The sequence below is a fragment of the Nicotiana tomentosiformis genome, chromosome 2 (assembly GCF_000390325.3).
Source record: "Nicotiana tomentosiformis chromosome 2, ASM39032v3, whole genome shotgun sequence".
Classification (NCBI taxonomy): Eukaryota; Viridiplantae; Streptophyta; class Magnoliopsida; order Solanales; family Solanaceae; genus Nicotiana; species Nicotiana tomentosiformis.
In genome coordinates, this window is record NC_090813.1 from 110849455 (window position 1) to 110875238 (window position 25784).

Genomic DNA, 25784 nt, shown 5'->3' on the forward strand with positions numbered 1-25784 from the left:
CTGTTGTAGCTGCCTCTTGTTCAGGGTAGCCTTAGATTTATTAAAGCTCTGTTTATGTATTATTCAAACAGACTATGTATTTATTTCATTTCCGTTTTGTATACTCTATTCTTAGAAGCTCATGATTTGTATCACCTGTTCTTGGGGATTGTACAAGATTTAGACCTTTATTCACTTAAACTGCTTTAATAATTATTATTGAAATTGGATAGTTGGTAATTGGCTTACCTAACGGGATGGGTTAGATGCCATAATGACTAGTTAAATTTTGGGTCGTGACACTGTGATTTTCTCCCAAAACTTTCAACAACATGTAAGATGTTTCATTATCAAATGGCATGAAGAAAGTACATCTCTATGCCTATATGTCAATATGTATGTGAAGTCATGAATGACGTAACACCGTACGTCATGAGGAAAATGCATCTCTATGCCTGTATGTCGAGTGTGCATGTCGAATGCAATGCAACATAGTGATAAAACCATATGCATACTTGATAAGTGGGGATTTTAACTACTTATTAGCGCCTTTTAGCTTTTATTTTAGTCCAAAATCGTTTAATTGTGTTCCCGAAAACTGATAAAATGTGCTAAATTGCAGGAATATTGGAAGATAGACTCTCGAGATTAAATCAAACTCAAAAAGGAGTAATCTAAACTCAAGGCCATAAAAGACACAGAAGCTCAGAAGTGCGGACCGCAGAATATCATCTGTGGCCGCAGATGATGAAGAAAAGGGGCACTAGATCTTTGTGCAAAGTGAGGTCCGCATGCGGCCGCAGAAGATGACTAGGAACAAAAGTTCAGAGAATGTATATTCCAAGTCTCCCAGAAGTGCGGTCCATACAGGAATTGTGTGGCCGTAGAATAAGTGCTACACGGCCGCAAATGTAATTGTGTGGACCGCAGAAGAGCAAGATACGATCGCAGTTACGATTCTGCGAACCACAGAAAGAAGGCCTCGCAGCCGCAGATCAGAATTATGCGGCCGCAGATCTCCAGTACCTACAAGTTGAAAAAATATACGGACCGCACATGGAATTGTGCAGCCGCAGATTCTCCTAAAGGGCATTTTTGTCCGAAATTTCTAGCCTTGTATAAATAAACGAGTTTTCATAATTTTAGGTCAACTTTTGACATCAACAACTACAGTAGTTGTGTCTCTTTACTTCTTTTAGTAGTTTTTCATATTTTGAGCTATTTTAACATAGATTTTATCATTTTAATCTTGCAATATGAGTTTAATTATCATTTCTTCTTCTTTTTCTTCAATTTCAAGCATGAGTAACTAGATTTTCACTAGGGTTATAACCTAACCCTAGTGTGTAAACCTTATGGGTGTTTAATTTAATGATTATTTATGGTTGGGTGTTTATTATTTAGCCTTGTTCATGCTTTAATTTGTGAAATTAATGGTTGCAAACATTAGTTCATGCCTATTTGACTTGGTCTCTACTTGAGAAAGAGAGACTTAGTCTAGAAAAACTTGGCTAACAAGAAATTGGGTCAATCGAGAGATTGATAATCCCAATTAAAGGGTTCAACGTAGAGATAGTAATAACTCGACTTGAGCTTTTATCAACCGTTTTGTGCAATACCCATTTGGACTTGAGCAAGCCAAATTGGGCAAAATCATTCTCTGAGAATAATATCTTATAGGAGGATAATATTTCTTAAGGACACACTATGCATTCAGTGGGCTCGATTTCATTCCGAAATTTATTTTCAAATTCTGTTTTGATTATTTCGAAATTCTACTTTACTTCTGATTTTCTGTTTCTGTTTTCTGTTACAGAAAATTTACTATTCCATAATATTGTAGTTAATACAGATTGATAACATTTCAAACACCAACGTTCGATATTTTAAATATTAGAATGAGAATAACATTTGATCCATATGAGTTTAGCCCAAGCCTCAAACCTAATATCTAAAAGGAGAAGCATTTTGACTGTTGCATTAGTTGACTCTCACTTGAACTATTAGCATTTTTTTTTAAAAAAAATTAGCATTTGCGATAGGCGGATATAGGATTCTCAAATCTCAATATGTAGTTCTTTTAATTACAGTAGAAATTGCAAATACTCCTTTCCAAAGTTCTGATCATCAAAGACGCGGACACTTCATTTTGTTGCAAGTATTAAGACAGTTCTTTATTTCTCTATAATTAAGAAAAACAATCCCTTTTTAGTTACCCAAAAAAAAAAAAAAAAAAAACCATCCCGCCTTTAAAACACAATCGAACAGTACTAAATGAAGTGGTTATCGATTATAAAAGGCATTTTAACTTGATTAACAAAGATTCACCCTCTTTTATGAATTCTTTCTGCCAAAAGCACTGTCAAACACCAATAATATATTTCCTGTTATATTATCTTTGTTGTTTTGAAAGAAATACCTAGAAGGGCTGACAATCCAAGAGTGTAAAAATTGCACCGGCGCGTTATTTGGTCGTCCTCATTTAATATGTACTCATTTTTTATTTTTTTTTAACTTGTACCTACTTTTTAAACAGCTTCAAACATTTTCCTCCTCTTTCTTCTTCTTCTTCTTCTTCTTCTTCTTCTTCTTCTTCTTCTTCTTCTTCGGTGAAAGTGATTTTATATGGAGTTTGTGAACATATTTGAAGGTAGTTTATGATATTTTACAGTGGTGAGTTGTTGTGGCGCTTTATTTTTACTATTGCTTAGGGTTTCTTCTTCTTCTTTTTCTTAATTGCAAAATGGGTTCATTAGATTTATTGTTGTTTTGACAATTGTTTGAGATTTTTTCTTGATGATATTTGGAGGTTATGTTTCAAAGTTGAGCTCATTTGGAGTAGATTTAGGTATTAAATCGTATATTGGATTGTTAAAATTCGAAGAACAAATTTCTGTTTCTGGGCAAATTGCACTTCAGGCCTATCTGGCCTTAAGTGCATGAAAGCGTTGGTTGCACTTCAGATCTTTTGGCTTTAAGTGCATCTGAAGTGCAATTTTTCACTTCAAACTTATTGGCCTTAAGTGCATGAAACCATTGGTTACACTTCAGACCCGATAAGTCTGAAGTTAATCGTAAAGTGAGTAGGCTTGCAATTCTTTTTGCAAAGTGGGTATAGGTTCAATTGTGATCCAAAAATCTGGTATAGATGCAAAAGCCCCTCTAAAAGTTTAGTTAAAAAATCTCATATGAGCATAACTTCATTTAGTAGACAGAGCTAGTGTGTAGGTGCAGCCCATATCACTTAGGCAGTCCATCAGTTCCTGATAAGATACAGGCTCAGAAATTCAGCCCATTATGAAGCAACCCTCTAGTTGTCAATTGGGCCCTAGATATGAAATCTTACCAAATTTTATTAGGAAAAATGACATTGTATAGCCGCTGTAAAAATAATAGTAAAAAAATATATAAATTTTGTATATATATATATATATATATATATATATATATATATATATATATATATATATATACACACACATATTATGTATGTTATATATAATAATTATATAAATTTTATACACTTTTACGGCTACCAAATATAAATAGTTTCTGTTGCGGGCTAAAAGTGATAATATCTCATCCTATTATGTAAATCGAATCCAATAAAGAGAAAGTAAAAGAAGAGCAAAAGCTGCTCGTCCAGAGTCAAGTATTTGGCATGAATTACACAAAAGTACCTGGCATGCATTTTTTTCTATATTTCTCTCGGAAATAAAAAAATATTGAATGCAATTCTTAATTTAAAGAGGTTATTAATGTTTTTTTATTTCTATTGAATTGGTGTTTTTGTACGGGCAACTGCATCCTGAAAAAACTAGGGGGAAGAGCGAAAACATGAGAGAAGTAGGAGCATTTTCATCTTCTATTGAAATAGAATTAAGTTGTACAAATACTTTGTGGTGTTACCTTTTGTACATAGTAAATTCTCATAACGTCTAGTAGTTAGATTCTTTTTGTTTATTAATAATTATTCTGAAAGAAAAAAGAAAGTTGGCGGTTTGTCTCAAAGTGATTTAAATTGAGTTTGTTTTAAGTTTTTATACATCCTTGACACTATATATATCATCTGTCAGTACAATAAAGAATAAGTCCTATTGGTAAATTCAGGTGGTCAATTTGGAAGGTATAACACTATTAAAGGCAAGCATGAATAGGGAAAAGTCGGAAGACTAATATAATGTACCAAAAATAGTAAACTTGTTATGAAATATAGCTCAAAGTCACAATATAGAACAAGGAAAAATAAGCTAAGAGATATAAAGAGAAAGAGAGGAGAGATTCTTATTTCTTCTTCAATTGTGTGTATTTTTCTATCTATTACAAGGCCTTTATATAGGCATGAAAAGTGAATAATTACTATTGCAAAATATGTCATTGAACATATTATTAAACATTTGAGAGGAATATCATGGGGGAGGTTATGGAGTTACAATCATAACTCCATAATTATTAGAGTATTGGGAGTTATGGAGATAATGGTGAAGAGTAGACATCCACCATAATTTAATTTTTCTATAACACTCCCCCTTGGATGTTCATAGATAATATGCCTCGTTAAAACCTTATTAGAAAAAAAAAATCTCAATGAAGGAAAAAGAGTACACATATTTAGAAATACGCCTTTTGGTTGCCTCGTTAAAACCTTGCAAGAAAAACCCAGTGGGACAAAACCTTGTAAGGAAAAAGAGTACAGTGCATATTAACTCCCCCTGATGAGAGCATCAATTCACATCCTTGAGCCTTCGCATCCCAATCTTATACACTAGTTTCTTGAAGGTTGACGTTAGTAGAGATTTGGTGAACAAATCAGCCATATTATCACTTGAACGGATCTGTTGCAGATTTATATCACCATTCTTTTGAAGATCATGTGTGAAAAATATCTTTGGTGAAATGTGCTTTGTCCTATCTCCTTTTAGTAATCCTCCATTCAATTGGGCTATGCATGCTGCATTGTCTTCATACAAAATTGTGGGCAGTTTGTCACACTTCAAATCATATTTGTCTCTAATAAGATGTATTATAGACCTCAACCATATACATTCTCGACTTGCTTCATGAATAATAATTATCTCAGCATGATTAGATGAAGTAGTCACGATTAATTACTTAGTCGATCGCCAAGATATGGCAGTGCCTCCACATGTAAACACATAGCCTGTTTGAGATCGAGCCTTGTGTAGGTCAGATAAATACCCAGCATCGGCATAACCAACAAGATCAGGATTGCAATTATTGCCATAAAATAAGCCCATATCGGTAGTCCCATTTAGATACCGCAATATGTGTTTGATTCCATTCCAATATCTCTTTGTAGGAACAGAGTTATATCTTGCTAAGACGTTAACTGAAAAAGTTATGTGAGGCCTTGTAATCTTAGAAAGATACATTAGTACACCAATTGCACTAAGATATGGTACTTCGGGACTAAAAAACTCTTCATTATTTTCATGAGGTCGAAATAGATCTTTATTTATATCGAGTGATTTCACAACCATCGGGGTACTCAATGGATGTGCTTTATCCATATAGAATCGCTTTAAAAAAATTTTAGTGTATGCTGATTGATGGACAAAAATTTCATCTTTCATATACTCAATTTGTAGATCAAGACAAAATTTTATCTTTCCAAGATCTTTCATATCAAATTCTTTCTTTAAACATTCTACTGCTTTAGGAAGCTCCCCAGAAGTTCTAGTGATATTTAAATCATCAACATACACGGCGATATAACAAATTCAGATTCAGATCATTTTATAAAGACACAAGAATAAATTGAATCATTCTTGTACCTATCTTTCAACAGGTACTCACTCAGGCGATTATAGCACATGTGCGCTGATTGTTTCAATTCGTATAAGGATTTTTGAAGCTTTATTTAATAAATTTCTTGGAAACCTTAATATGCTTCAGAACAATTTAAATCCTTCAATAATTTGCATTATACGCATATCAAGTTTTTCATGTATTGCCAGATTAAAACCTGAAATGACGACATCCACCATAGGAGAAAATGTCTCTATATAATCAATGCCAAGATATTTACAAATCTTCTTGTGACACAAGTCGTCTTTATGTCTATCGACTTGACCTTTTTTTTTTTGCACAAGAACACATTTATAAATCCACTGGCTTTATACTTTCAGGTGTTGGGACTATCCGTCCAACTTTATATTTTCAGGTGAAATCAATTTTCATTGCGTATTTTTTATTTGGCCAATCATTTATCTGTCCAAATTTCATGATAGATTTGAGCTCAATATCCTCGTCAATATTAATAATATTGAGGGCTACATTATATTAACAATATCATCGACGATCATTTTATATCGGTTCTATTATTATTCAATAAAGACATAACTTATTGAGATATCTTTATCTCATTATTTTCAGGTACCCGAGCCTCTCCCATGAGGTCTTATGAAGTGTTATGTCGTGGTGCTGTTCTAGAGCACTTGCCTCCTTATTATGACCATCTTGAACATTTGCTCCTCTCCTTCTTCAAGGAGTTTTATCTTTGGAACTGATTAGTCTATTATGCTTCATGCATGCTATAGACTCTATTCATTATGAACTTTATTTTATTTGGAGCATTAGCAGCTGAATATGATATTTAGTTTTGGGTCAGCAAATACGCCTAGCAATATTTTGCAAATAAATTATCACTTGAACTTCAAGTTCACATTTTCTCATACGAGGATCTAGATGTACTCATAATAATTCATTACATGCATTACTTTTTCAGCAGCCCATTTTCTTCCTCTATTGTTGGGATCACCAACACATATCCCTAGCCTTATTTGGGGATCCATCTTTGTGTATTGTGGTGGAACGATTAAATCATATAGCACATTCATATTTCTAGATGAAAATTATTTGGTTCCTGACCCTGAACCGATTGTGATAGGGAGAACTTATTATAACTTGGTTAGATGCGTACAAGTGTTATTGTATATTAAATAATACATCACATACCAAATTTTATTTTGGCAGTTTTATTCTCATAACCAATGGTTTAGTTATAATTAGAGGCATACAATTTTTGTTAAACCAACTTGGATTTAAACCAGTATTATCAAGATAAATCATCATAATTTATATTTTGGAACTGTACTCTAATAATTTAAGCAATCAATCTTGCAAAAGTCAAACTACAAGTTGATAACAAATGCACATGTGACCATAGAATAGATGCATCTATTAAAATTATATAATAGTAAACAACCCACATGGCAGGTGACTGGGCTCATATATTTATCACCTTTTATTCATTCCAGAAATCAAGGGATTCAATCCCAACTTTAACTGGTATATCATGAGAGTAAGCAGCACAAGAGAATTCTTGAAGAATCTTATATTTCTTTAATATATGCCAATGTAATTCTCAATTAATTTTTCGCATCATAATTGAACCGAGATGGTCAACCGGTCATGCCAACTAATATTTGTTTCAGTAAACCTCTAGTTTACTTGTGACATATAATTTCATCATCATGCTTATATTTGTGTAGTTCAAATAGAAAGAATATCGGGTAATCTTTCATATTTACCCGTTATGATTATAGAAATATGAAGATATTCAATATTCTTTTCATTTATAGTCTCAATATGCCAACCACTTTGACTTATACATTTGAAACTCAAAAAGTTTCTTTTGAGACTTTACAATATCAATGTCGTGAATAATTTTATTTATCCGGATAATAACAAATTAATTATTCCAAAGCTCTTAATAACTTTTGTACTACAAGATCTTTTGTCACACCATTCATATGATAAATTTCTCCTTGACGGAGAAAATTATATCATAATAAATTGGCGTGGTCAAAATCATCATAAGCAAAATTATTTCTTGCTTTAATTTTGCCTTTAATAACCTTTTATAAAGCACAACAAAATATTTTTTGGCGTATCACATGTACGCGACCAATGACATATTTATGTAACCACACAATAATATTTGTTCTCTTTATTTCACTCAAATCTCCCTTAGAGATGAGTTGTGTGGTATTCATCTAATCATGCATTGCATGTCTTTATTCATTACTTTTATCATATATTGCTACATTCACCTTTAGGAATGGGTCTGCATTCTTAATACTTATCACAAGTCACATTCTCTTCGAGGAATGGATCATAATCAACGGCGTGCTTTATTATTTTTCATACCAATTTGATGGTAAACATTGCCTTCACATTTTGAAGGACTATTTTGAGAACCCTTATTATTCTCCTTTTATAATCATAGTGATGATTATTATTATTTTGATCTTTGGAACGCCCACGTTCATTGTTCAACCACTTGTCTTCATTTAGACTTATTATGCGTCGCTACCACATTCACTTCAACAATGGAGCAAATCAAGTGGGACAATATTCATGCCTTTTTATGAAAAATATATTATTTTTCTTTAGTCATCATTATATCATCAATATGGTATAGTGGGACTCAAACCCAATGTCTTACCAATATAAAGACATGTTAGGCCATAATGAATTGGGACTCAAACTCAACTCTTATCATCATGGAGCATCAGGACTTGATCTTGATGTCTTACCCTCATGGTGTATTGCGACTTGAACTCATTGAAATAGATATCATTAATAGCAAATGACAAAAACAATTTCAAATACGAAGGAAATTCTTACCTCTTGAGTTAAACTCTTCATAATGTCATTTGGATATAATTCTCAACAATAGACTATCGTTTACTCAAATCAGCTAAGTAATTAGTGTCAAACATATATATGAAAATACAAAATAATATTTAAAATTTACATGTGGTCTTTGCTGCAATAAGCTTACTTCAAGATGAAAGTGATATGACCAGAACATTAAAGAAAAATGATGTATCAAATAGAATAATATAGTACTGCTAGTTACCATGCACTTTGTGGAAACTAAGTATTATGCTCTCTAGAAAAATAAAGAGATATAGCAGAACCTTTAGGTTAATCAGGGAATCAAAAAAAAAAAGGGGACAAATCTCTGTCTACTATCTACTATCTACTACTATATACTTTCCATATAGAAATGATTCAACATGTTAATTTGATAAGAACTATCATCAATGAAAAATTTAGTGTAGTACATACTTCTTGTACTAATATTTTATCTTATTAAAATAAAATAGTTACAAGTAGTATTATTATTATATTATATTTGACAGTAAACTAATGTATAATCATTATACTAGGCATACTAAAATCGTATTATAAGGTAAAACCATAAGCATACATAATAAAGTATAATTTTAATTTTGTAGATTATTTAGTATACCGCATGCCACCTATTATTTAGTTCATGAAAATTTAACAAGGTGACATCCTTAACAGCCACATAAATACTAATTTTCTAATAACCAGACCATTGCTTATTCCAAATATTGGTATAAACTTATTTGGTTTAAAGCTCGGACTTGTTATTGTAGCAGAAAGACGTGCTTGTAACACAGAAGTGGAATTCAACCTTGAGGTTAAAGACTTCATGCTGATAACGTGTTATGAAATATAGCTCAAAGTAGCAATATAGAACAAGGAAAAACAAGCTAAGAGATATAGAGAGAAAGAGAGGAAAGATTCTTATTTCTTCTTCAATTGTGTGTATTTTCCTATCTATTACAAGGCTTTTATATAGGCATGAAAAGTGAAGAATCACGATTGCAAAATATGTCATTGAACATGTCATTAAACATTTGAGAGGAATATCATGGAGGAGGTTATGAAGTTACAATCATAACTCCATAATTATTAGAGTATTGAGAGTTATGGAGATAATGGAGAAAAATAGACATCCACCCTAATTTAATTTTCCTATAACAAAACTGTTGTTGAGGTACAAATTTCTTATTTAATCATGCATGTATCCATGAAGAACACTTTATGATGCGATTTCAAATAACTTAATGATTGCTAGAACCAGAAAATAAAACAAACACATAATGCGAGCCACTTTAAAAAGTTAAAAACTACTCCATTAAATCTGCTTAAAGCAGTAAAATCATCAAACAACAATGCTCAGGTCTCCAATTTCTGAATTGACTCATAATTTTCAACATTATTACTGGCCGCTGTCTCTTTTTGACTGAATTTCATTCCCTTTGAAGGGAAAAGAAATGGAACAGAAGAAAAAGAAATGAACAAAAAGTAAATATTATACTAGTAATGAGGAATTCCAAATAATTGAATTTGTCTCTCTCACTAAAGTAAATATTACCCCTAGTAATGAGGAATTCCAAATAATTGAATTTGTAGTGCATCATAGTGCAACCATGTACGTATACAAAAAAGTGAACCTACTCAGCGTGGTGCTGACGTAGTCTTGCCAGTATAAAATTGTACTGGAATTCATACAAGCAGAGGCATCCATAAACTAAATGTTTCGTGATATTCTGCCAAAAGCCTAGAATATATATAAGCGAACCTGATTTAAGCATCAATTAAATTAACTAATCTTTCACTAGCTAGCCTCCAAACTAATTTAAGAAGAAATTTCAATCTGGACTGACAGTATGCAAATTAAAGACTAGCAAAGCTTGATAATTTTTTTTTTGTCACAAAAAAGGGGGGATAAAAAGAGGAAAGAATTAAGCGGAGGAGAATATACATCAGGTGCATACATATCCATGCACGTAAAGAGGAAAGCATATATCAAGGGAAGAAGCAAAGAGCTGCTGTAACACAAATATTGCTACGTCTTTTTCATGCATGGACAATTATTGCTAAGCCATAAAAAAAAAAGGAACACATCCGTCGCATAATTCAAATCAAAACAAACCAAAGCATTCATAGTTTAATTGCATATACTAAAGACTCTTTACATAAACAAAGACCATAATCAACTTTGAACGTTCAACATAACACCAACAGGAGATTCAGAAAAGGTAAATTAAAGTGATGAGGACAGAGCCGAAGGCAAATATTCTTTTTGGTTCACTGTCCGAGCATGTTTGGTTAGTAGCTAACCGGATCTTTCTGGCTTTTGCCATGTTTATTAACCACACTAAGACTACTTGACTTGATATCATCTAACGTCGTCGTTCTGGGGTCCAGTGAGGAGCAGCTGGACTGAAATGCACAGATACCACCCTGGAATCAAGAAGTTCAACAATAGGAGTAAAATTAACACACCTCGGAGCCTTATACTGATTAATTGATGCACCCCTCGAAATTGCATAATCCATCAGCTCTTCAAATGTTCCATTTTTCACCACTCTAATCTCTAGTGGTCCAATTGAATTGTCCGCCACGCGACACTGCCTGTACACCGAGTTCAATGATTCTTCCATAGCTAAACAGCACTGGTTCAAAACCTCTTCATGATCACTCGGTGGGTTGGTTGGGTCCTTTACTAGTAATTCCCAGTAAATCACGTAATGTCCCGGAATTGTCTTAGTATCAGCAAAACTCGTGTACTCAACCAAATTAGTATCATACGGGCGCAAAAGTGCTGTTGCATTTTCAATAGCCTTTTGCAATTCAGACTCATCAGTTTTATCCGAGTCAATGCTCAACAGCACATTTTTTCTCCTAACAAATTTGAACTGAGGTGCTGAGTTGTGAAACCCAGTAACCTGGAGTATGTCACCAACTCGGTAACGACATAATCCGGCATAAGTTGTGATCACGAGCTCGTATTCTTTTCCCAATTCTACGTCAGCCAGGTCCACGAGATGAGGGGGTGAATCACGAGAGATTTGTACCGGGTTGGCTGGGTCATGTGGGATGAATTCAAAGTAGCCCATATTTGGCATGATAGTGTAACAAACTTCAGAAGGCTTGCACATTGGTCTCAAATTGAGTCCAAAATAACATTCGGACGATGCATACATTGTACAAGCCTTTGGTAGACCCCCACTATAATAATCTAAAGTAGGGATATATTGAGCCATTGCACCTGTGACTATGACGTCCAAGTACTTTGTGTTTGGCCAAATTCTAGTAATGATTCCTTCCCAATTGTCGCCTTCACATTCTTTAGTAACAAACTCAGCAAGTTCAGGATTTGGTTTGAGTATTTTGGACATGCAATTTCTGATAGAAACGTCTGAAACTTTAGGGTTTAGGGTTCCAGTTGCAATATCATGAGCTAATTGCTGCCAATTGAGCTGAAGAAATCGGATGGCACGAAGTAGGCCAGAGGCAAAGACAGCCCCAACTCGGAGGACTTCTTCCCTCATTAGAAGGCCACAAAGCATTTGAGTGTACATGCTTTGAAAAGAGTCTACGCAGAGGATAGCCTCGTTAGGGCTGGTGTAGACATTGGATGGGTCGTATGGCCTAGTCTTGAATTGTTCACTCTTGTAATAACTGGTCAGGACTGGACGTGCAACAAGGCCACCAGGAGTCTTCGTTTCTGCCTTTATAAACAGAAAGTATAATCCCTTCCCCTTGTCTAGACCAGGCATATACCTGTTTAACATGAGTCCAAGAAAATCCAACATTAATCCTGATTACAAAATTTTCAATATTTTTCTCCATATCACAAAGTAAGGCTAATGTTAATTTCAGCAATTTTTTGTTTTAATGGGGATTAATTAAGAGTGGTTAATTTGAAAATCCGTGGATTACCAGATTAAATTCCAGGTAGAAACATTTTATAAAGTAAAGATGTCATGCATGTTATAACTTAGTAACATTAACCTTGGGTAGATCACTTACAGATTCATCACGGGTTGGAGAAGACTGTACAATTTCTGTCTGCGTTCTAGCTCATCTGCAATTGTGGGCATCAGCTTTCTCTCTCCAGCAGACGTCCCCGAACTATATATAAAACCAAAAGAACATTTCAATATGATATTAAATACTCCATATTAGCAGTAAGCTAGAAAAGAAAATTACATCAAAGAAAATAAAGAAAGTACTACTATTACTACTACTTAGAACAAATATATGTACCATTAAGATACAGTGACATTTATTTGCCTTAAAGGAAATCTGACCTGGTAAGGAACTCTGAAATAGGATGAGACGAGAAGATTGGAGAACGATCGCCATTAGCGACACGATCAATATCAGGTTTAAGATCCTCGTACGTGACAACGGGAACATTGGACTTGAACGTGTCTCGGTCAGTAGCACCACCAACTTTGAATCTTTGGAGATACTCAGTATTGGCATTTCGGCTTAGTATTTCAACCAACACTTTCTCTTGTACTGAATCAGTGTTTTTAGTCATCTCCTCAATAAACTGAAGGGACTTGGCGTCTTTCTCGCATACCGGAGGGCCAAGAGGAAATGAAAGACCAGAATCAACAGCCATAATGTATATGAAAAGAGAATAGAGAATACCGAAAGTGGAAGAGAAGATATAAAGCACTTAATTCTCAGAGATTGTTAATTTCGATTGTGTGGTTTGGTACCTGTAAATGGGAACCTATTTATAGTACTGAAAGGAAGGCCCTATTCTTCTATGTCTATCCACGTCACTTTCCACGTAAGAATGTACACGTGGAAGCCACACTAATAAAAATCTTTGGTAATTTTAGGCATGGACTTGGACGATGCAATTGCCGTGCATGGACTTGGTAATATTTTTTTGTCGGAGTTATGGTCTCTTGAGGAGGGAACATCTGGGCCCACATTACGTCACTGTGTCTGCTCTTTCAGAACTTGTGGGCCCCGTATGCATGACAGGTCAGCAAAGTCCAGCGAGGGTTCTTTTGTCTCGGAGTTCAAATGGACGACCCTTTCTGGTGAGTTTGTTGGTCACGGACAAACATAGGCTGCCGGCGAAGGAGCAAATTTCACTGTTTAATATAACAGAAAGTAACCTATGTTTTAGGAGCTAATACTAATTAATGAATAATGAGTGTGAATGATAATTTACTATTAAATGGACTATTTTTTGTTTAAAATGTCAGGTGATGAAAGGAATTCATGAGGTTAACATGATAAAGTATATATATATTTTATCCAAAGATAATTAATCAGTGTGCAAAAGAATATAATTGTGCAGCAATCACATGAACATATATCCTCGGGGTTGTCACTAGAATTCCTGCATTGTTCTTTTGCTATTTGTCTACTTGTATAGCTCCCAGCCTCCCACCAGGATACCCCTGCCATAGTTTTCATTGCCTAGCTAAATTCCCTGTCTGCTATAACTATAGTTTCTCTCTTTTTCACGTTTTGTTGATCTAATCGGAAATGAGACTGCCAATTTTTATTTTTATTTTTATTTTTTTTACGATATGATTATGCATTTAGGGCTTCCGTTGAATATTTTGATAATTCAATTACTTGTGTTGTGTTTCATATTTGAATTCTCGTAACGTATTACGTTTCATTATATTACGGTTTAAAATAAAATTCAATTTGTAACGTATTGTGTTTTTGACCTACAACTAGAAGATTAATTAGTTTGATGTAATAGACGGACTTAGGTGATGTACAAATGATCATATAGTTCTTGATTATAATCAATGCCACCGCTCAATTCGCATAGTAGTTGAGGAGAACTTAATTTAGGCTTGCCAGCCACCATGACTAATTAGAAACTGTACTAGCTGTGTTTTGAGCATGAAACAAAATTGTTGACATCAAGAGATGGGCATATATTCATATTAAAAGAATTAATGCAATAAAAAGATTCAGTGTGTTTTTAGATAAGAGGATTTATCAGTAAGGTGACGATCACAATAGGGCAGTTTATTTGGCTTACACCATATATCTCGGTGTTTATCTTACACTTTTTTTTAGTAGAATCCTTTCTAGTCATGATACTAATAATTCAAATATGTCTTACATATATTGAGAGTCCTATTTGGTAGTTAAATTCAATTATTGGTGGTAAAGGCAAATGATAATGGGGTAATGCTGCGAAACGAGCACGTTCAACACTCAATAATGTTTCGAAAGGTCAATTCAACTAAAAGATCAGAATCTCGTGTGTGTTAAGTATTTCTGAAACGGGAGGAACCAACTTTTTCAATAATGTTTATGTTTCTTCAGTTATGGTTTAATATCGTGGCCACTATAATCAACCTTGCCTTGTTATTACCTTATGAGTATATGAGAGGAAGTAATATTTTTTAATGCCAAACGATTGATGACGAAAGCCCAGTACAGTGGACAGAAAATCCTGTACTTTTGATGTCCTTTTGCCTGCTCACATATAGGCTAATTATTTGTAATTGAACTGTAACTAATTCAATGGGTATAAAGATCCTTTAAAATGGTATAACAATTAATTCATATCGATGGAGTAGGGAAACGCGGGGAGAAGAAGCATTCTACAATCTCAACTTAGAATATTGTATACGGGTAAAATCGGGGGTAATGCATGTCCCGATTTCCCGATGAGAAAACGGAGGGAGAGCACGGATGCACGAGACCCTTCGTATCGAGATCCGGGAAGGGTGAGCGATGTACCTGATGTTTGTCTATAATTTCATAGTTTTAGTGCATTACTTACCTTACATTTTAGGTGCTTTAATGCTAAACTATACTATATTTGTGCTTAATTGAGTTTATTTTATATGTAGGTACATTGGAGATGAAATTGGAGCAAAGTAAATATTAAATGTGTAATTCATGCTCTAAAACAATATTATAAAAGAGACAAATAAAAAAGAAGACAAAAAAAGAACCAAAGGCAAAAGAAGAGGAAAAGAAATGATGCAAAAGAAGAGGAAAAGAAGTAGTGGATAAGGGTCTGATTTGCCCCTCTACTATCATAAATAAGTTTTATTTATCCTCCATTTACGTTTTTTATGAAAAATATCCCTACAGTTATATATTAGGTTCATATTTACCCTTACGCGTTAAAATGGGTTACATTTGCCCTTCGTTATACTTTAAGATCACATTTACCCCTCTACTCTTCAAAAAGGGTTACATTTGCCCTTCGTTATACTTTCTTGACATATTTATCCTTACAATTATACTCTACATTTACCCTCATCCGGTAGATTGCCATGTCCCACCTTTATTTTCCTACATGGGCCCTATGTGGAATTCTTATTCTTCCAATTTAAATATGGTCACTTATTTAAGATAATTTAACCCGCTCACCCAATTTAAATAAGACTCCATTAACTCCCTTATTGTGCAACTTCTTGTAATTTACTTTAGTTACTGCAATAATTGTGAGTTGTATTAGATTAGTGATTTTGAGTTCAAAGTTATTGTTTGTTAATATGTTGTCGCTGCTATAACTATTGTATTTCGCACAATCTTCATAAATGTCGTATCAAAAAATTATTTTTCGTGAATCAATCATGGTCAATTATCCCAGTTTAGACTTTACAGAATTGTATCTCTACAAACACTTTAAAATATCATTGAGTGATTCATGTCTCCTAACTCCTAAGTATTAAAGGGAAACAAATTAACATAGACAAAGGTGAAATAATTAAATAAATTAATTAGAGATAACACTATAGTTTCGTTCACTCACTGTTCAAAATTTTCTCGCTCTCCGAAAAATATGGAGCTGACACGGATAAGAGAGATGGACGAGTGTAGGTGTGGGGTTGGGGTGGGGTGGGGGGTGACGAGCTGACACGGATAATTGTAAGGATAAATATGTCAAGAAAGTATAACGAAGGGTAAATGTAACCCTTTTCGAAAAGTAGAGGGGTAAATATGATCCTAAAGTATAACGAAGGGCAAATGTAACTTTTTTAAATATTTAAGGGGTAAATATGAACCTAATGTATAACTGTAATGATATTTTTGATAGAAAAAATAAACGAAGGATAAATAAGGCCTATTTGTGATAGTAAAGGGATAAAATCAGACCCCGAAGAAGTAATGCAAAGAATTGAAAGAAAGAACAGAATGAAAAACGATTAAATGGAAAAGTTAGGCAGCAGAGCAAATTGAATTGAAGAATGAAGCATGCGATGCGAGCTTTATTTCTCGCTACAAATTAGGCGAGGCAGGATATTTTGCTCGCGACAGAGCGTGCGTCGCGAGGTCTTTTGCGAGGTGTTCGCGTGTTTCGGGTTTTAAAGTTAATTTGTCTTCTTTTTAATTTTGGATTTGATTATTTCGTCTAGGTCTTTTTCCCACACATATAAATAGTCATTAAATATCATTTTAGATCGACTTTGGATAGGCTTTAGACCTAGGGAGAGTGTGGAGCCGCCGTGGAAGCCAGAATTCATCAGATTTCATCATTCTTCCATCAAATTTAGTATTCTTTACTTTTTCTTGATAATTTATTATTTTGCTACCATATCTATGTGGAGCTAAATTTCATGTTCTAGGGTTGTGGTTGTCATGAATATTGAAATTTATTAATTATATTACCGTTAATTCGAATTATCATCTTTGGTTGTTTCTCTAATTCTGTGCATAATTGCTTGATTGTTTGGCCAGCAGTTGAGTTCTATTTACTATCTATGTTATGCTTGGGAAAGCCGTGTTTAGATTAGAGTAGAATTAGAGAGAGCTTGTTTCTGAACTCGTGGCTCGGGGAAAGATTTCGCGGTTGGGATAGGAATATACCTAACAGTCTTGCTTAGTTGAATACCGTATTATATTCGTTCATGATAAATTCAAGACCATAGGAATATATGGTTGATATATTATGGATAGACGGATAGTATTGTGGGAACATGCTATTTATATAAATGATCCGGTCAACTAGCAATCATAGATAATGGGGATTAACATGTGTAATTACGAACCTAATAGGATTGACAAACCGACCACAACCCTGTAATCTTCATCTCCTTTGATTAAAATCCAATCACAATCGTTTGCTCCTAATTAATTTAGCTAATTACGTGTTTAAATTTTGCAATAGTAGTTGTAATAGTAGTTGGACAGTTAATTGATTTTAGTTTACTTAGTTAACGATTAATCTAAGTCTCTGTGGGTTCGACATCCGACTTTTGAGTCACTTTATTACTTGACAGCCACGTATACTTGTGTGTACTTGGGGAACCAACAGTATCCGTCATCAGGTATGATAAAGCGACGCGCCCCGGGCTAAGAATGAGTTCTAATACCTCGGGAGACACGGCGAACGGTTACGCATGACGGATAAAGGGCTGTGATACTCGCGCTCACCCGGATATCACGACGTAGATCTCGCTTGATGTCGATTATAGATCAATGATTACTAGTAAAGGAAGATTTTTTTTTTACCTTTTTTAGACTTATACTAAGGTTGAAACTATCCTACTATATAAAGGAAAAGTTTTTCTTCTGTAACAAACACTGTACACGCAAATCAAAGCAATATAAGTTTATTTTCTGCCTTTTAGCTATTGTTAAAGTTTTTGCTCATTTGTTCTGTTCTTCATTCACGACTGGGCTTGAACCAAGGGTCCAACCGAGAACGAGGTCATTGGGCAGTCTAAGCCCAGGCTTAGCCATAATATTGTAACTGGTTTGAACGTTTATTTCATTTCTAACTCGTTTATTTGATATTCCTAATTGTTCGTGTTGGATTAAACCACATATCCTTAAAACCAAGTACCAATTTAATTGTTACTCAATTTTGGAATTGTTTATAGAGCTGTTCAAAATCGAACCGTAATCGTTAACCGAACCGCAAAATTGGCTTATTGGCTTATTGGTATCGGCTTATCGGGGTAATAGTTGGTGAACGGATTGAAATTTTATTATTAACGGCTTAACAATTTGGGGGTTATTGGCCCAAGTAAAGGATAGTTTTGAAGATTGACAAAGGAACTCAGAGATGAACCAGGTCCGTCACTGGTAGGCATAGACACGGGCAGATTTAAAGCACGTGAGATGCACATGCAGGAGATAAACGAAATCTGGCATAATAATAGATATCTCCTGATCGAAAAGATTGCATAATTGATAAGGAGAAGGACTCCTTACTCAACGAGAACATTATCCAAGATAAAGAAGGAGTTAGGAGTTGAGATTAACTAGAACTCTTCCACCAAGGAAGAGTAGCATTAGAACTCTAGTTATTTTCTACTCTACTAACTCTATAAATCGCAAGATGTTCTCATTCTACAGGGAACGCACAAAAGCAGAAGTTAAACGTGAATTGAGAGCAAAATAGCAAGGCATTTTGCCAGCAGTTCGTGTGTGATTCAAGTGTGCAAACCTGAAGCTACATGAACCAGATATAAGAACCAACTCCAAGTGTCTGTCTCTTATTCTAGTTCAATTGTAGTAGGTGTTTTCATATTGTACCTTTCAACTTTATCTAGAGACAATTGTAATAGGTACTCAGAGTATTCAAGTTAGAGTTAACTTGAAGTTGTCGCAGCAGTTAGAGGCTGGTTGCCATAACGGGATTAGAGTTAATCCTAGGTTTACAAAGTATTTTGTAAATGCAGTTTTTGGCTCTGTGATTTATTAGAGAGTTTGGAAAAATCCTAGTGGGAAGTAGATCGTGATATTTTCACCTTTTGAGCTAGGTGCTTTCCACGTAAAATACTTGTGTTCTTTAATTTCTGCATTTATTATTCCGCAACAGTAGTATAAGGAACACATAAAAGAACCAGGTCCTTCCATAATCTGTGCACGCGAAAAATTGGACACCACACAAATCACCCCCCTCTTGTGTGGTATTGAAGTTAAAACATCAGGGGCGGATTACTCAATTTCTTATCGGATAAACTGTTAACCCGTTAATAATTTTTATATTTATACTTTTACCCCTATGTATAGAAAGTAATATTTGAAACCCAAAACCTAAAATCTAAATCCCTAATTTATCAAATCTAAATAGATGCCATTGTCTTTTGCATGGTGTATCGGAGATTTGCTGCCATTGTGTTCTGCATCAAATAGTTGGTCATTTTTTCCTACTTTTTCTGCTCGTATGTTTTGTCATAATATCCATGCTTGATAAGAGGAAGCAGCTGGTAGTCACATTTCTCAGGTTTCCGTCATCTATCATATTCATATAACTGATATGGTAGCCAAGGCATAAAACATGTAAGGTTCAAAAAACATTTCTTCAAACATATTTTTTGTTTAGCCGATAAACCATCTTTAGTTCTCTGCTTATTTTTTATTGTCTATTTAGTTTAGCCGATAAACCGCCCGATAAATATTAATCCGATACCAATCCATCTGATGTCTTATTGGATGGCTTAGCGGATTACTACATTTATAAACCGATAATCGATAAGCCGAACCGTTAAGCGTAAATAACCGCTTGATCCGCCCGATAAGCACCCCTAGTTGTTTACCCGTAAAACGGTGCAGTTGAATTTATACGTGGTTTCTAGACAAGTGAACTAATTTGATGCTGAAATAATATAATAATCGAAGAAATACGCAGTATTTAGCCTTGAAATGTACATAAAATAGCAAAGATAATGATTCCGTGAATACGGTTTCCGAACACAATAATGATGTGATCAAAAAGCAAAAGAGCGCAATTATATAAAGTTTTGTATAAAATATAATATATGTTATTGCTAAAAATTTTGTATGCCTTACAATGATAACTGAGCCCACTATTTATAGTTATATCTAGGGAAGAAGGTCATAGGATCGTGCCCTCCTTTAATGTCAATTATGAGGGTCATTGATGAAGAAGTAACGTTGAGCGTAAATGCCAAATTCTTTGTAACGGACCGTCACTCTTAATGTTGTTGAATATTTCTTAGTAAATGTTACCGGGCGCAGAGCATTTAATACACTTTTATGAACGTTATTCGTTCTGGTGATAAGCGCAGTGGCTGCGTTCGGTCATCAACCATTCCATCTTGGATTCCATGTGTCCTCCTTTTAGTCAGTCACACGTCATATCATATTTTACCTTATACAGATAGTCCCTCTACTTTCTGGTGACATAACTTTATGTTACCGAGAAGTTGGTAGAAATATCTTTTTGGCGGGAATTACTATAATTCCCTCTGAAGGTTTCTGACAGTTGATTAGGCGCACGTCTTTCCGTATTTAATGCCCCAAACACGCGTCATCCTATGATTCAGCACAACTTTAGCATATTATCGAGGTAATCATGGCCATAAATCTAGCCGCCAAAATTTTACTTATATGCAACTTTCTTTTCCTTTGCGTTTCACAATTGCTTGAGCTTCAAATTTGCATCCTTGTTTTCCATCCTTTTTCTAATTTTCTTCAAACACAAACTATTTACTTTCTTCCTATCCAATGGCTTCTTCCTCCAAACGTGGTGGTTCTACGAAGAATAAGAACAAAACCAAGGATTTTGTTCCTCCAACAGTGGATTTCATCATCCCAAGAAGGTTTAGTACTTTGAAGGATTTTGAAGAGAAATTTCTTACTGCTAACCCTCGTACATGGGTTATTAGTAGGTACCTTTATTCCATTCGTCCTTCTAGTATTCCTGCTGTGAAGGGGGACTGCCGCTGCAATGAGTTGGAAATCATCGCTCCTGATCTATCGGAGCGAGTGACCCTTCCCAAGGAAGGTTTTACATAATTTTTCACGTATCCCTTTACTTTGGGTGCGTTTTCCTTGAGCGGAGAGCTTGATTCCGTGATTGTAGAGTTTTTCCTTTGCTACCAAGTATGCTTGGCACAGGTAAGTCCTTCAGTGTGGACGACGATCGCCTACCTCCGAGCTAACCTTCGCTCATGTTATGAATCTCTATTTCTCAAAAATCTTTCGCAGGGGAATGATAAAGCTTTGCAAGCGCGGCCACCATACTTTGTTGTCTAGCATGGATGATGACAACGATCGTGGGTGGATAGAGCAGTTCGTTGCAGTTGCCACCAACGACATCATTCCGACAACGGCTTCATCCTTTCCGGTTGCTTGGAACCGCACTCGTAAGTTCTTTGTAAAATATTCCTCTTACTAGATATTCTTCTATGGCCATATCATCTCTTCACCCTTCACATATTTCAGCAACTCGATGGCTCCCACCGGTGGTGGAAGGTTTGAACCGGTGGGTTCAGAAGATTTTGGACGTCACAATGCCCAAAACTCATTCGTGGAAAGAACTAGCCTTTAAATACGGGTTGAATGCCAAAAATCCTGGTAACTCTAATTTACCTTGCTTTCATTGTTGTATATGAAGAACTTGGTTGAACCCTTATGACTTTGTTCATAGAATTAGGTCTACCTGCGGGTTCTGTTGTTGTCCCCGAGGAGGACGTTCTGGCTGATCATGTTGATGCAGTGAAGCTGCTTCATGAAGCACTTACTCGAACGGGTATCTCCGGGCCTGTTTTGGGTGCAAATATATTTTTACGGAGTCCCGGTCGGAGGATAAACAAATAAAGAGAAGACGCTCCTCCGCGGCCGGGGAAAAGAATAAAAGGGCAAAGGTTGATGCCCCCGAATCATCTCCAGTGGCAATGATGACTGGTCCTCCTTGTGGCCGGTCGTAGACACCGTGATGATTGATAATGATGAAGAAGTTATTGATGAGGGAGCTTATTTACAGAGAATGCGATGATCCTCATCATCTCAGCAGGATGCTCGACCTGTTGAGATAGTTACACCAACTGAAGATGATGTCTCGGCACTTTGGGGAGAGTTTGATTTGATAGAATATACCAACTCCCATTTTCGGGCCCCAATTGATACAACCGGTGTTGCGGGGCTGAGTACCAGGTCCTTGCCGTCTTTGGTTGGCGAGCATCAAACAACCAACATTGCATTTGATGCAGCTGCTTCTCACTCTTCAACTCCATCAGCTTCATCTCTACCTTCACCAACACCAGCAAATGCTACATCATTTCCATCTTGGTCTACTCTTCCAGTAGCGGTTGCTACACCATCTCCATCGGTCGCACCTGACCATGAAGAAGGTGTTCCTCTTCCACAGCCCCCAGTTCATGGGAACTTGGGGGAAAATTATGCTTTTCCTTCTGAAGATCCACAAAAGAGGAGGAATATTACTCTTTTGATCTCTATCGGGTGCAACCTGTTATCACGGCTGGTAGAGCTTGCTAATTACCTGAAGCCTTTGTCTTCAGAAAAAGATTGGAAAAAGATTCAGACACTCTCGGGCGAGTGTTTGTTGAACAATGCTATGCATAACGCCGCGGTGGTACGTTCATTTTTTCCTCTATTATTTCTTCTACTTTTGAACGAATGTATTTTAAGTTTTTCCTCTTCATATTTTATAGGACAACTTTCTTGCCTCTGAGGGCCTTCAAAGGTTGATTCGTGAGAAGGAAGAACTTACTTCTGAACAGGATCAAATTTTGGCGGAACGGGACCAGACTGTTCTCCGCCTCTCGGAACTGGAAACCAGAGCTACTGAGGCCACTGTTTTGGAGGCTCGTTTGCAGCAAACTGAGCAAGAAGTGGTAACCCTCAACCAAGAAATTAGACCACTGAGGGTTAATTTTGATAAGGCCAAGGCCGAATGGGCAGAAATCCAAAATGCCATCTCTGCAACTGACCGTAAGGCTGCCTCCGCTGCAAGAGTGATTAACTTGGAGGTAGCCTTGAACTCCAAAAGTGAAGAGCTTGCTGCTGTGGAGGTGAAACATGCCCAGCTAGAAGAGAAGTACAGGAAAACTATAGAACATAATAAGCTCTTTAGTTCAACTGTCTGTGAGCTTGACGTTAGCCTCAAATCTGCTAGATTCGCCTAGGAAACCCTTTCCGTCGAGGTTATTCAACTAAAAGAAGAACTCAAGCACCGAGCGGCTTCCCTCATTGTTGAAAAAACTCATTCCATGTAGCATGAGGAGGGAAACCTTGGAAGAGGCCAAAGTTGGTACCATTGATGTTGATGCCAAAATTGCTAAGGCTCGAGAGCTTGAGTTGGCTACAAAAAATGGACTCATGGCACAGTCTGATACTCCAGGTTTTTCTGATTCCGGTTCCGAATTTTTGGAAACTGAAGAAGGATCGGAAGGCGATGAGGCCGAAGACCAAACTGGGGAAAGCTTTGAGCCATCAGTGGAACCACCTACTCTTTCCGGCAACGCGGATACTTCGCTTCCTCCTGGTTCCGGAGGCGCTGCAGTTTTGTTTTTTCTTTTCTCATTTTGCACTTGTAACATTTTGGCCCGTTCTTGTAAATAAATACATATTTTTTTATTTTTGTTCAAGAGTCATTTGAGTCTTAGTTTCGTTTGAATAGCCATGCAAGCCTTTAACTTTTGCATTTGCTTAAGTATTTTGTGCATGTTGTTCAATTCGCGCTTTACTATGTGTAGTCTCTGATGCCTTTTCTTCGAACCATTTTGGTTCCGAGTATTATCCCTTTTACGTGAGGGTTTTTATGAATATTTATCAATTTTCCCTCTTACATGAGGGTCTCTATGAATATTTGCGCAAGTTTCCCTTTTACATGAGGATTTCTATGAATATTTGCGCAAGTTTGCTTTTTACGTCCTTTTCATATGTGGCTTCGAGTGTATTTTTCCCCGATGATATTTTGGATTTCGGGCATTAATTCTTTTGGAACCAACCCTTTAACGTGAGGGTTTTTATAAGAGAGGCCCTCTTATGTTTACGATGCTCTTAAAGAGAACGTCTCCTATTCATTACGGTACTAACATTTGAAGTACTTGTTTAACTTTCAAATGACAAAGTTAGCTCATCGTTTAGACAAGAAACACGATAAAAGCAAAAGGATTTTATTTTATTCCTTCTATTTTCAGAAATTACATAAGCATTTTGCTATGCAGAAAAGAAATTGCCATTACTTGTGGTTATCTTGTACAACTTGTTTCTACGGGGATGGTTGCGCAGTACCCGGTCCCGATAATACATTTTGTTTTTGGATTTTCGTTCCCGGTTGACGTGGCAGTCATTGTTATCGTATTCTCATATCATCCCCCCTCCCCCCCCCCCCGTGTTTGAATGCGAATTGGAACACTGGAAGCCTTGTATCTTCGAAGGTCCCACCAACGAATTGCTAGGTAATCCATCACTCGGTAACATATCTTGTTTCCCCTTAGGAATACATCCTATCGAGCGAAAGAATACCTAACAGCCCTCTGGCAATTTGTGCTCGTGAAAAGTTGGATAACCTATGTTCGATATCAAACTTAACTTCCCGGTGGGAATTTGCTATCGAACCAAAGATTACCTAATTGTCCCCGAGAGGAAGCTTGTCCGTTTGACTTGCTATCAAAGGTCTTATTGCTGTTGTCTTCATAGTATGCTTTCCGTCACTGCCTTGTTAAAAACCTTGCCAGAAAATTCTAATTGGGACAAAAACTGAACGAAGGGAAAAAGAGTGCAGCACATACTTTCTGTTTGAGTGTTGTTCATGAGAAATAATATCTTTTGAGGTGTGCCACGTTCCAGTTGTTGGGCAACTTGTCTACATTCTGGTTCTCTAACTTGTATGAACCTATCCCAATGATAGCTAAAATTCGGTAAGGGTCTTCCCATGTTGGACCAAGCTTTTCTGTGTTGAGCTCTCGGGTATTTTGTGTTACCTTTCTTAGAACCAAGTCTCCTACTTTGAAAAAACGGAAGTTGGCTCTCCGATTGTAATATCGCTCCATCCTCTGCTTTTGACCTGCCATTCTTACATGTGCCAAGTCCATGCGTCCCTCGAGCAGTTCCAAGTTGATTAGCATTGCTTCGTCGTTTGATTCTTCGTTTGTCTGAGAATATCTTAAAGTAGGTTCGCCCACTTCAACCGTGATTAGGGCTTCAGCACCGTACACGAGGGAAAAAGGAGTTTCTCATGTACTTGATTTGGCCATTGTTTGGTAGGCCCATAGGACTCCGGGCAACTCTTCGAGCCATTTTCCTTTTGCTGCTTCCAACCTTTTCTGGAGGTTTTGAATGATCACTTTGTTTGTTGACTCCACTTGACCGTTTGCGCTTGGATGATAAGGTGAGGATGTGATTCTCTTTATTTTCAGGTCTTTGAAGAACTTTGTAACTTTTGCACCGATAAACTGTGGCACATTATCGCATGCTATCTCTTTTGGTTTTCC

The 25784-nt window shown here is 36.0% G+C and overlaps 1 protein-coding gene across 1 annotated transcript; it reads right to left on the reverse strand.

Moving 5' to 3' along the window:
• Window positions 1-10742: 10742 nt before the first annotated feature.
• On the reverse strand, window positions 10743-13320 carry LOC104114068 (probable indole-3-acetic acid-amido synthetase GH3.1). The gene is made up of 3 exons (XM_009624423.4): window positions 12924-13320; window positions 12643-12744; window positions 10743-12393 (listed from the first exon to the last, which is right to left on the reverse strand). The coding sequence occupies exons 1-3, from the start codon at window positions 13241-13243 to the stop codon at window positions 11010-11012; spliced, it is 1806 nt and encodes a 601-aa protein (XP_009622718.1). The 5' UTR covers window positions 13244-13320; the 3' UTR covers window positions 10743-11009.
• Between the last annotated feature and the right edge of the window lie 12464 nt (window positions 13321-25784).